Consider the following 12,916-nt stretch of genomic DNA (forward strand, 5'->3'; position numbering starts at 1 on the left):
GGAGAATGGGATTGAATCCTTACAGGAAGCAGGGTGTGAGAGGCTGTAGTCGAGGCAGCTGTGGGTGGCTTGCACTGAATATTGGTGGTCAGCCTATCACCAGAAATGAAGACAGAAAGGTCAAGGGTGGGGCGGGAAGTGACGGAGGAGGACCATGAAAGGACCATGAGAGAGGGGTGGAAATTGGCAGCAAAATCAATATATTTTTCCAGGTCCAGGTGAGAGCATGAAGCAGCGCCAATGCAGTCATTGATGCAACAGAAAAGGAGTTGTGGGAGCAGGCCTGAGTAGGACTGGAACAAGAGTGTCTCACATAACCCACAGAAAGACAGACACAACTGGAACCCATAGCGACAGCTCTTATTTACAGGAAGTGAAACAAGTTAAAGGAGAAATGTTTGAGTGACAGAACAAGTTCAGCTACACGGAGGAGAGTGGTGGTGGATGGGGTTTGTCCAGGCGTCAGACACACCAGGTGGGGGATGGAGGTGTAGAGGGATTGGACATCCATTGTGAAGAGGAGGTGGGTAGGGCCTGCTGCTCATTTTACTGCCTCCGTTTAAAGGCCGTGTGCTTAACACTACTATGGCTCTGTGTATGTAATTATGCTCAGGAGTCGCCAGGTGCCGTATTTAGACACCTCACAAGTATATCAAGGTCAGGTTCAAAGTAATAAATCTGTACACCGATTAGTAAGTCCAAACGATTGATATTTATTATGACAAATATAATAAATACACATGCATACGCTAAAGAGACTAACTTACTTCTAATACTAAACAACTAAAATACTTATCTAGACAGGAACAAGCAAGGTCAGGGGACAAGGCCTTCGCCCCGTTCTTGGTCTGCAACTCTCAGGTACTTAAAGTTGTCAGGATCTAGCAAGGTCTGGATCACGTAGCGATCGTTGTATTGGCACTTACAGTTCGATGGCTGATGCTCAACGGCCGGTGCTAAAACTGGAGTCAGGATGCGATGTAACAAGTCTGGGCCGGAGTCTGGAAGCAACAGACCGAACCATGTGCGGGGTCTATTCTTATAGTCCCTAGAAGTCCGTGCCCCTTCGGGGCGGGCCTTTTACCTGCCATGTATCGATTGGGCCTTTCCCAATCGATATCTTCCAAACCCCCCAATCTGAGGGTCGTTTCTCGATGGGTGGGCTGTCCCTATGGTTCTTTGTGTTGGATACAGTGGTGCCGTTCTGTCTGGGCGTCTACTCAAAAGTATCCATTCATACTTAAATGTTTCTATTGTGTGGGGTCTGGATCTGGATCACCTCATTACTATGTAGATCTTGTTGCCATTTACACCTTTGGCTGAAACTCTGCACCTGACCACAAACTGGTTTCTGTACGTGCAGAAAGCTAATTAGTCTCCTGCAAACTGCTTGTCCTTGCTAAGACTGTTTTTCCCTGCAGCCTTAGCAGTTCTCCATTTTGTAGCCCAGTGTCCATCTTAGGGGAGTGAGGATGGAATCAGGATTGGGAGAAATGAGTTCCGTGGGGCAGGAAGAGGCTGATATGATGGGTCTACCAGGGCAGACCTGTTTGTGGATTTTGGGAAGGAGGTACAAGCGGGCTGTGCAGGGTTGGTTGACTATGAGATTGGAAGCTGTGGAGAGAAGATCTCCAGAGATGACGAGGTCAGTGACCATCCTGGAAATAATGGCTTGATGTTTGGTGGTGGGATCATGATCCAGGGGGAGGGAGGAGGAAGTGTCTGAGTTTCAGATTCCAGTATCCATGGTAATTTTATTCGACTGTGAATCAGGTTTGACAATTAGGTTTGTAAAACTCTTGACGATGTCACTGAATGGCACACTGGAGTTAAACCCCACAATACGAGGCAGAACCCTAATTTCCAGGTTCCCCATGCTCTCCCAGTAAATCAAGAAAATACCCCAATTCTTTCAAAAGTAAATCATTGGCTGTGAAATGCTTTGGGACACTGAGGCCATGAAAAGTGTCTATATAATAATAATCGCTTATTGTCACAAGTGGGCTTCAATGAAGCTACTGTGAAAAGCCCCAAGTCACCCCATTCCTGTCAATACGGAGGCTACTGGGGTATAAAGTAAGGACAAGGAGGACCGCATCATGGTTCTGGGAGGGAGGGAAAGAGCTGAGGATAAATGTGCGGGAGATGGGTCAGGCTGGTTTGGTGGGGGGAAACGTGATTAATGAGAGAGGCACCACTTCCAAAGTTGGCATCATCAGAACAGATGCGATGGAGGTGGAGAAACTGGGAGAATGGGATTGAATCCTTACAGGAAGCAGGGTGTGAGAGGCTGTAGTCGAGGCAGCTGTGGGAGTCGGTGGCTTGCACTGAATATTGGTGGTCAGCCTATCACCAGAAATGAAGACAGAAAGGTCAAGGGTGGGGCGGGAATTGACGGAGGAAGACCATGAAAGGTGAGAGAGGGGTGGAAATTGGCAGCAAAATCAATATATTTTTCTAGGTCCAGGTGAGAGCATGAAGCAGCGCCAATGCAGTCATTGATGCAACAGAAAAGGAGTTGTGGGAGCAGGCCTGAGTAGGACTGGAACAAGAGTGTCCCACATAACCCACAGAAAGACAGACACAACTGGAACCCATAGCGACAGCTCTTATTTACAGGAAGTGAGACAAGTTAAAGGAGAAATGTTTGAGTGACAAAACAAGTTCAGCTACACGGAGGAGAGTGGTGGTGGATGGGGTTTGTCCAGGTGACAGACCCACCAGGTGGGGGATGGAGGTGTAGAGGGATTGGACATCCATCGTGAAGAGGAGGTGGTTGGGGCCAGGGAACTGAAAATTGCTGATGTGACGTAGGGAATCAGATGGGTCACGAATGTAGGTGGGAAGTAGCTGGACAAGGGGAGTGAGGATGGAGTCAGGATTGGAAGAAATGAGTTCCGTGGGGCAGGAAGAAGCTGATGCAATGGGTCTACCAGGGCAGACCTGTTTGTGGATTTTGGGAAGGAGGTACAAGCGGGCTGTGCAGGGTTGGTCGACTATGAGATTGGAAGCTGTGGAGAGAAGATCTCCAGAGATGACGAGGTCAGTGGCCATCCTGGAAATAATGGCTTGATGTTTGGTGGTGGGATCATGATCCAGGGGGAGGGAGGAGGAAGTGTCTGAGTTTCAGATTCCAGTATCCATGGTAATTTTATTCGACTGTGAATCAGGTTTGACAATTAGGTTTGTAAAACTCTTGATGATGTTACTGAATGGCACACTGGAGTTAAACCCCACAATACGAGGCAGAACCCTAATTTCCAGGTTCCCCATGCTCTCCCAGTAAGTCAAGAAAATACCCCAATTCTTTCAAAAGTAAATCATTGGCTGTGAAATGCTTTGGGACACTGAGGCCATGAAAAGTGTCTATATAATAATAATCGCTTATTGTCACAAGTGGGCTTCAATGAAGCTACTGTGAAAAGCCCCTAGTCACCACATTCCGGCGACTGTTCGGGGAGGCTGGTATGGGAATTGAACCCGCGCTGCTGGCCTTGTTCTACATGACAAGACAGCTTTTTAGCCCACTGTGCTAAACCAGCCCCATATTAATGCTTACTTCCATTACAAACTAGGTTGGATTTAACTCATTAAAATCTATCTGTTTGAATTAAGTAGTTATTTCCTGATCAATTTCTGAAATGTTGTCTCCTCAGTTTCAGATGCATTGTGGGCAGAAAAGAAAGTGCGTGGAATTGTGGGAAGAGCGATCACAATAAATTGTCACTATGGTGCACGGTACAAGTCATATATTAAATATTGGTGTCACGGCACGACTATCACGTGTAAAGTTTTAGCACAAACAAATTGGCAAAATGGAAGAATATCAATCACTGATAACAAGTCACAAACAACATTTGTTGTTACTATGGAGGATCTTCGCCCAGCAGATGCAGGATGGTACAGCTGTGGTATTGAAACAGCTGGTCTCGATCCAATGTTTTCTGTGGAGCTTCAAACATCTTACGGTACATTTCTCAGTTTTATTTTATTACTTTCTATTGAAATGTCTGATCACTGTTCTCTCTGGGAGGAAACACGGCAGCTCCGATATCCCGGGTCTCTGCAGTGGGTGGGAGGGGAAGGTGTTGACTTGATTGGGGCCAGTGGCACGCCACAAAATGCGCAGGTAGCCAAAGGGGCTGCCAGGACAGTGACAGGCTATTTAAAAGGCCCACCTCATGCCTTGGGACTTTGTCCCAGCAACAATCTAAGCACTAAGGACCCCCCATTCCACAGAACCATAGGATCCCTGCATTTGGCCCATCAAGTCTGCACCGGCCCTCTGATAGATCACGCTACCTAGGACGACTCCCCCATCCTATCCCCGTAACCCCACCTGACCTGCATATCTTTGCTCACTAAAGGGCAATTTAGCGTGGCCGATTACCTAACCTGCACATCTTTGGACTGTGGGAGGAAACCGGAGCACTCGGAGGAAACCCACGCAGACACGGGGCGAAGGTGCAAACTCCACACAGTCACCCGAGGCTGGAATTAAACTTGGGTCTTTGGTGCTAACCACTGTGCCAACGTGCCGCCCATTTTATTCGTCATCCCTCACAGTCCACAAAGGGGGTGGGTGATGGGAAGAGCTTGGCATGAGGCCGCATAAAGGGGCATAGATGGTGTGAGGGGAGGAAGGGCAGAGCTTGGCATGCGGGCATGAATGTTCGTGGGTGAGGGTAATGGGACATTGGGTTCATGACGGGATTGGGGGTGGTGCAAGACTGTGAAGGGGATGAGGAGAACCTGTTGAACTTAGTATAACTTTAAACTTAATGAAAATCCAACTCATTATAATCAAGGGCAGACCTCCAGATCAGGATCACAACCATTGTTATTTTCATGGGGCCCTCTTGAGGATTTTCTCAAGGGTCATTTGAAGGGAACACATTTTGATTTTCAGCCGCTCTTTTTTTATTCTCATTAACGTCTTTATTAGGTGATGCTATTGTAATATTACATTCTGTATTGATGTTATTTTTTAGGGTTTCTTTCTTGCTTGTGTGTGTGTGTTCCTGTAATTAAATCTTTTGGGCGCGATTCTCCGCACTCACGACGCGTCGGAGAATAGCAGGCGGCGCAAATTTTTACGGCTACACTGGTCCGACGCCCTCCCGCTATTCTCTCCCCCCCCCCCCCCCCCACGGCCGCCCCCCAACACGAATCGCTGCTCGCCGTTTTTTTACGGCGAGCAGCGATTCTCCCCTGGCCGATGGGCCGAGTTCCCAGGCCTTTACGGCCGTTTTTACGAACTAAAAACACACCTGCTCTCACCGTTCGTAAAAACGGCCGTAAAGTGCCATTCTGGGGAACCATGGCACCGATTGGCACGGCCGTGGTGCCCGCGATCGGTGGGCACCGATCGAGGGCAGTGGGTACTTACCCCGCGCACTCTTTCTTACTCTGCCGCCCCGATGGATCCGTCCGCGGGGCTTCTGAGGGGCATAACGGCCCGCGCATGCGCGGCTGACGTCATCATACGCGTCAGCCATCGCTAACTTTGGCGCACGGGCTATCCCCGACCGGGGAGCAGAATCGGTTCCCGGTCGGGGGCGCGGAGGCTGCCGTCAAACACGGCCGGTTTCACGGCAGCCTTCACGACTCTCCGTATTTGCGGAGAATTGCGCCCTTTGACTTTAAATCTAAAGAAAAGATGATATTACGAATTGATTACAGATAAATCTCCCATACTCCATTTCCAAACTGAGAATTCAAATACTTGGCACATGATAACTCAATAGGTATGAGTCTCAATTGTGTTGCCCCTAGGCAGTGAGAAGGGAGGAGGTTGAAGTGCAGATGTTGTATCTCCTGATCCTGAATGGGAAGTTGCCTTCCTGTATTTTTCTGAAATTAAACGTGCTGGGCAGCGTTCTCCGTTTCAACGTTGACGCCAGGTCAGAGTCGGTGGACGTCTACAATTGGCGCCGCTCCCAGAACAATTCTGCAACAGTTAATGGACGAGCACCGACACCACGTAGAACACCATCGATTCCAATGAGAAACGGTGTTGGATACTCCGGAGTCGGGATTGAGAGGCTGACAAGCTGCAGACACGTTTCAGCACTCCGCTCCCCACACACACTCATCCCAGCCAACAAGATGGCAGCGCAGAGAGCGGCACCCTGGTTGGCGGATGCGGAGTTGGTGGCCATACTAGATGCCGTGGAGGAGAGGCGGGTAACCCTGTACCGTAGGGTAGGAAGGAGGTTGCCAACCGCTGCCGTGCACCGGGCCTGGGTGCAGGTGGCAGGCGCTGTGGGCCCACGCCAGGGACGGACAACAGTGTCGCAAAGAGCTGCACGACTTCCTCAGGGTGGTCAGGTTCAATCGGCAGCACTGTGCCTCTGACAGTAACCCCCGTCCCACACACCCATAACCCCCCCCCCCCCCACCCCACCCTGCACCATGTGCCAGCGCCCATACCGGCTGCCACGGCCGAGTGCCCTGGCCATGAAGGTCACCAGCTATGCTGCATGCATCCAGCTGTCTAACACTGAGCGTTTACTCTCCCTCCCCCCACTCCAAGGAGAAGGTGGTCCACATCCGGCGGGAGAGGGAACAAACGGAGGGGGTCCGTCGAACCTGCGGCCCCCTCACCGCAGCGGAGCAGCGGGCACTGGGCTTGGTTGGTGGGCCCGCAGAGAGGGCAATCGCCAAGGCGGAGGTCATCATTGAGCGAGTGAGTGAGACCTCGCTGAGTTGCAATTCCCCATGGCACATGTGTCACCACCCCCTCCACCACCCCCACCCTCCCCCACAGCACCACCACACACCCCCCCCCTCCACCACCATCCCCCTAACCCCGCACCACCCCAACCCGCAGTCCAGTCATGAGTAATGTATTGTGTTTTACAAGATATCCTGGCGATGAGGCAGGTCCTTCTGATGTCCCCGTGCACCGGCCCCAACCCCAACCCCAACCCCTCGTGGAAAGCAGCAAGGAAGAGGTCACAGGAGCCCTCGAACCGCAGCCCGGGACACCCCGGAACACCAGTCCTTCCTCAGGTGAATGAAGAGGTTTGTTCCAGAAACATATGTATAGACAAAGTCAAAGATGCCAGACAATGCTTAGAATGCGAGCATTTGCAGCTAATTAAGTCTTTACAGATCCAGAGAGAGGGGTAACCCCAGGTTAAAGAGGTGTGAATTGTCTCAAGCCAGGATAGTTGGTAGGATTTCACAAGCCCAGGCCAGATGGTGGGAGGGTGAATGTAATGCGACATGAATCCCAGGCCCCGGTTGAGGCCGTACTCATGTGTGCGGAACTTGGCTATAAGTTTCTGCTCGGCGATTTTGCGTTGTCGCATGTCCTGAAGGCCGCCTAGGAGAACGCTTACCCGGAGATCAGAGACTGAATGCCCTTGACTGCTGAAGTGTTCCCCGACTGGAAGGGAACATTCCTGCCTGGCGATTGTCACGCGATGTCCGTTCATTCGTTGTCGCAGCGTCTGCATGGTCTCACCAATGTACCACGCTTCGGGACATCCTTTCCTGCAGCGTATGAGGTCGACAACGTTGGCCGAGTCGCACGAGTATGTGCCGCGTACCTGGTGGGTGGTGTTCTCACGTGTAATGGTGGTACCCATGTTGATGATCTGGCACGTCTTGCAGAGATTGCCATGGCAGGGTTGTGTGGTGTCGTGGTCGCTGTTCCCTATGGTGGCAAAGGGCAAGATTCACCAACCACAAGGGATTCCACTCATTCAATGTCTAGATCGTGTCTAACTGTGCTATACACATTACGCAGGTGTGTGCCCAATTCCCAGGGAGTATCCATGACAACTACATTTTGGGGTGCTCACAGATCCTAGGCATTTTCAAGGCAAAGCAGCGGCTGGAGGGATGGCTCCTCGGGGACAACGTGTACCCACTCGTGAGGTGGCCTGACTCCAGTGCGTAGGCCCCACACAGCCTCTGAGACTCGCTACACTCCCACAAAGGGCACAGGGCCAGGGACACCCTCATTGGCTCTGGGTTTGGGGGCGACGGGGACCAGGATGTCAAAACCTCTCCCACCCAGGGGCTCTTCCACCTTCTCCCTGCTGCGGTGCCTGCGGGAGCTTTGACAAAGAGTCATCCAGACTCGAAACATTAGCTCCCTTCTCTCTGCAAAGGTGCTGGCAGACCTGAAGAGATGGTCCAGTATTTTCTGTTTCTGTGGCATTTTGCCTGTGCCGGAGATCGGACCCGGAGGTGCCATGTGGGGTGTGTGGGGGGGAGCTCAAGGACCCCCTTGTAGGTGAGTTGGGGGGGGGGGGGGGGGGAATGGGGGTCGAGAGATCGGGGCATCAATTCAAAGTGCAGTAAATGCGACTGAGTGCAGCCTCGGGTGGGGGGGGGGTCCCCAATGTGCAACCAAACAACACGTAGCTTCTCAGATTCTCACACCCAATTCAGCCACAGATAATTTAAGCTCATCGCCAACTACTTAACGAGTCATTGTTAGTCACGCTTTGCATGTTGCCACATCCTCGGTATTATTCTTGTTGTCCTGATCTGGAGACCTGATATAAAGGCAGACATGGCAACGCAGGCCTCCAGGAGGCTAGTCAGAAATGGGGCTGGGATTTTAACAATTACTGTGTTGGGATCAGAAGCGGTGGGCGCACCATTTGGTGCTGCCAGTCTTCATGCCAATTCGCTATTGCAGCCCGTCTCCAACACATTTTGAGAGCGGCTGGATTGCCGTCAAGTGGTGGACAGTCAATGTGGCAAAGAAATTTACCAATGGCTTCCTACACCAAGTGGAACCATCAGTGGGAAATGCAGGTTGCCCCTTCAGGATCATGGTCAGGCGGCTGGGGGATTTTCAAGGATAAAGTAAAATAGCACGGGCTTAACCCCTCGCTGTCTCCTTATCCGGACTGGTAGCCCCCCACCTCAGCCACTGAGGCCTTGTAGCATCTGGAGCCTGCCCACAGTCCCTGACTGGATGGTGAGCCCAGTTACTTGGCCTTGAACTGGTTGAAGCATTGAAAATGGCGGTGGGTGTTCCTGAAGTTTGACGCGCAGTGTCAGGACTCAGAACTTTTCCCGATGTCCAATTCCCAAGCCCTGATTAAACATCCACCCTCCCCCCTCCCCCCCCCCCCCCCCCCCCCTCCCCCCATAGGGAGATACATGTCAGATTCCAACATGGCCAACACTGGCTGGAATGCTGAAGGGCAAAACATTAGAGAGTATTTGATTTTTAGATCCTCAAGTCAGTATCTGAATGTTTGTTTCTTTCCCACAGAATCCGTCTCTGTTCCTGTGTTGAGATTTCTATCCCCGCCAAAAGTCTCATGTTCTGGGGGCTCAGTGTCCGTCTCCTGTGAGTCTGCCCGGGGCTCCCTCCCCATTCAGTACACATGGACTGAAAAGACCCCGTCTGAAGAATCAAAGATCTCCGACACCAATGAACTGGATCTCCGTTGTCGATCCTTCAAACAGCAACAGCAACAATATTACTGCACAGCCTCAAATACTCGAGGGAAACAATCCAGTCAAATGGTGAATGTGACAGTCGTCAGTAAAACAGAAAAGAGCTGCAGTTACGTGATACTAAATGGAAGCAGTGGTAAGTGTTACTGTAAACGAACCATTTAGTGATTGAGTTTTTCGAAACTGGATGCGAGTTAACTTCCTTTAGTCAATCTGAGACACTGCCACTGACAAAATCCATTCTGTTTGGATCTTGAAACATTTGTGAACAGAACATTAAAAACAGAAACTGTTGGAAGAAAGGTCGCAATGTCATCATTTATATTGGCGGAGGGGCGGGTGGAGGAGGTGGGGAAGACGAGAAGGTCAGGGATAGGTCGGAGTAAAGGAGTGATTGAAAAGGACATCGTGGACATCAGACAAAGGGGGTGTTAATGGTGCCATTGAGGACTGATAGCACTAATGGTGGTAAAACGTAAGGTTAGAGCAGAATGTGCTCAGAGGGGAACTTCTCATGGAAAGTGGGCAGGATAATAAAATATCCTGGGGCTGGTTTAGCACTGGGCTAAATAGCTGGCTTTTAAAGCAGAACAAGGCAGGCCAGCAGCACGGTTCAATTCCCATATTAGCCTCCCCGAACAGGCGCCGGAATGTGGCGACTAGGGGCTTTTCACAGTAACTTCATTTGAAGCCGACTTGTGACAAAAAGCGATTTTCATTTTATTTTCATTAAAAATATCCCCAAAACCTGTACACATGTTTCAGACTTTAGAAACCAACATGCCAATTCTAGCCAGGTGTGAAACGGAGTGTCATAATATACACCAATATATCATGGTGCAGACACACACACTGATGGGCATACAGTAGGACCAATTAACATGCGTAACACCGCAGCCAATCACCAGTTAGAGCACACTCACTATAAAGTCAGAGGGCATCAGTTTTCCCGCTCATTCGGGATGCAGCCTCTCAGAAGTACAGAGCTCACAGCTTACAGCACAGATCCTCACCATATGCTGAGTGATTAGACTGGTTAGAATAGGCACAGGTCTTTAGTTAATCTAGCATCGTGTTAACCCACAGTAAGAGTATGTTCAACAGTTTATAGTTTAATAAAATAGTGTTGTACTATTTTAAGTGTTGGTGGCCTGTATGTGTTCCACGGATCCAGAGCACCCAACACATCACGGAGGGCGCAATTTAGCGGCCTCGTCACGTACGACTTGATGTTGGGACCAGGCCGCTGAATCTCGCGGGAGGTCTCTCGTGAGATTTAACGGAGTCTCGTGGGACGTTGCAACCTGGATCTCTCCCTCACTGGACGTGACGCAGGTCAGCGTATTTAAACGAGCTATTAGTCACAATTAAATATCCGTTTGCAGGATTCTCCCGGATTCTCCCTGTGCCCTGGACCTCACGGACGTGCCTGAGAGACCTCACCAAGATGCCATTTAGTGCTGGTTTCTACAAACGTGGACCAGTCATAATGGCACCTGGGGTGGGGGGGTGGAGTGTCTCCCAGGCCATAGGAGACCCCCAAGTGGTTGGGGGCATGGAGGGTGGCGCCCTGGCACTTCCTCTGGCACCCTGGCACCTTGGCACTGCCATCCTGGACGTTGGCAGTGTCACCAGGGCTCCAGCCACCAAGAAACACCCAGCCAAACTCGTCCAAAACCGGACATAGATGTTTCTGGTTAAATCGCGCCGGGAGCGTTTAACTGTAATACCTGGTTTAGGAAAAATGTCATGGAGTAAAGAACAAAGGGAGAAATTAGGATCATTTAATGGATGCAAATCATTATTATAATGTGGAATGCCCAAATGGAATAAGTTGAGAAACAAATTCAATAATAGCTTATCAAAGGGAAGGAAGCAAATGAATGAGTGTTTGCGGAGAGGACAATGAAAAGCAATTAACCGGGAGCTTTTTCAGTGAACCAACATACGAGAGATGGGCCGAATCTCCTCCTTCTGTGCTATAGCATCCTATCATTACAGACAAAATTGCAAATTACCTTGTGCTGAAAATTGAATTCTCCAGGCCCCATAAAACGATGCCCCTGGTTTTGAAAGAGGGAAGACTTTAGTCAATTTGAATGTGGCAGTTCCATTTTCAGCAGCGGGGGAGAAACACGTGACCTGATGGTTGCATTGAGAAATACCAAAATGGGCAGAAAACTCAGAGGATAGCATTTCCTCTTGGAGGTTGTGAAAGCTGCCAAATCATAGATTATCATAGAATTTACAGTGCAGAAGGAGGCCATTCGGCCCATCGAGTCTGCACCGGCTCTTGGAAAGAGCATCCTACCCAAGGTCAACACCTCCACCCCTATCCCCATAACCCAGTAACCCCACCCAACACTAAGGGCAATTTTGGACACTAAGGGCAATTTATCATGGCCAATCCACCTAACCTGCACATCTTTGGAGTGTGGGAGGAAACCGGAGCACCCGGAGGAAACCCACGCACACACGGGGAGGACGTGCAGACTCCGCACAGACAGTGACCCAAGCCGGGAATCGAACCTGGGACCGTGGAGCTGTGGAGCAAATCAACACAATTTATTTCACACATTATGAAGCAAGTAATTTATTGAAGTACTCTCAACCAATTGTCTTTAGTGCACACTGGAGGGTTTGGGGGTGGGGGTTGGGGGGGGGGGGGGGAGAGCGAGTGTCCCCCAACAGGAACATGGACCATTAGAATTAAATGGTCAGAACATTGCTGGTAGGTTTGAGGAATTCATGGCCAGTGGCTAAAGATTCCCAACATTGCTGCAAGCTTAGGGAACTGAACCCAAGTGGCAGGAAATGACCGTTGCCAATATTTAGAAGCGGCAGTTCAATGCCTCCATGTGAAATTGATGACAAAAAGAGGGATATCTGGATTGTGGTCCACAATCTGAGCCCTGTAACTAGCGCAACAGTAGCTGTGGACCACCAACTCTCAGATATAGGAAAGAAATCACCAATGGCCCACTGCCAGCGATCAGCAGCTTCTCAGTTGTTACCAGAGAGGGGGAAATTGCACAGAGATCAATGATACCAACCAGGCTTTTCCTCAAGCACTGATGTTCCATTTCACAATGATGCTCTCTCAGTTGACCACAAGTGAAAATGAGGTGAAGCTGAATGTTATTCCCTTGTTTCAACAGGACCTGAATACTCTTGTGAAGTTTCGACAACAAAATCGCCAACATCGACACATTCCACGAGCAGAAGTTCCACGAGCAAACAAAGTGAATCTTCAGACTCCGAAAACGATGGAAGGTACGATGTTCTCATTAATGCCGTTATGAATGACACTGCTTCTATGTGAGGGGTCAAATGTCCTTTAACCATTGGGACCATAGCAGAAAATGTTGTTCATTACTTCGGAAAGTAGCTCGCCAGAATGGAAATGGTGGCTGGGTTGACATTGTGCTGTTGGGTTCGTTTTCTGATGAAGGTGACATTTTTTGTTGTTGGAAAATACAAAGGG

The 12,916-nt window shown here is 50.0% G+C and overlaps 2 protein-coding genes across 2 annotated transcripts in view; both read left to right on the forward strand.

Moving 5' to 3' along the window:
- The window catches only part of LOC119978458, a 126,912-nt gene that overhangs the window by 65,313 nt on the left and 48,683 nt on the right, over positions 1 to 12,916 (forward strand). The gene's annotated exons all lie outside the window — the stretch shown is intronic.
- Positions 1 to 12,916, forward strand: part of LOC119978459 — a 28,848-nt gene that overhangs the window by 9,250 nt on the left and 6,682 nt on the right. Inside the window, exons 2-4 of the mRNA XM_038820115.1 lie at positions 3,657 to 3,968; positions 9,245 to 9,568; positions 12,591 to 12,705. Of these exons, the coding sequence (XP_038676043.1) occupies positions 3,657 to 3,968; positions 9,245 to 9,568; positions 12,591 to 12,705 (751 nt within the window). The remainder of the gene's footprint in view (positions 1 to 3,656; positions 3,969 to 9,244; positions 9,569 to 12,590; positions 12,706 to 12,916) is intronic.

Source organism: Scyliorhinus canicula, chromosome 15 (genome assembly GCF_902713615.1).
Source record: "Scyliorhinus canicula chromosome 15, sScyCan1.1, whole genome shotgun sequence".
Lineage (NCBI taxonomy): Eukaryota > Metazoa > Chordata > Chondrichthyes > Carcharhiniformes > Scyliorhinidae > Scyliorhinus > Scyliorhinus canicula.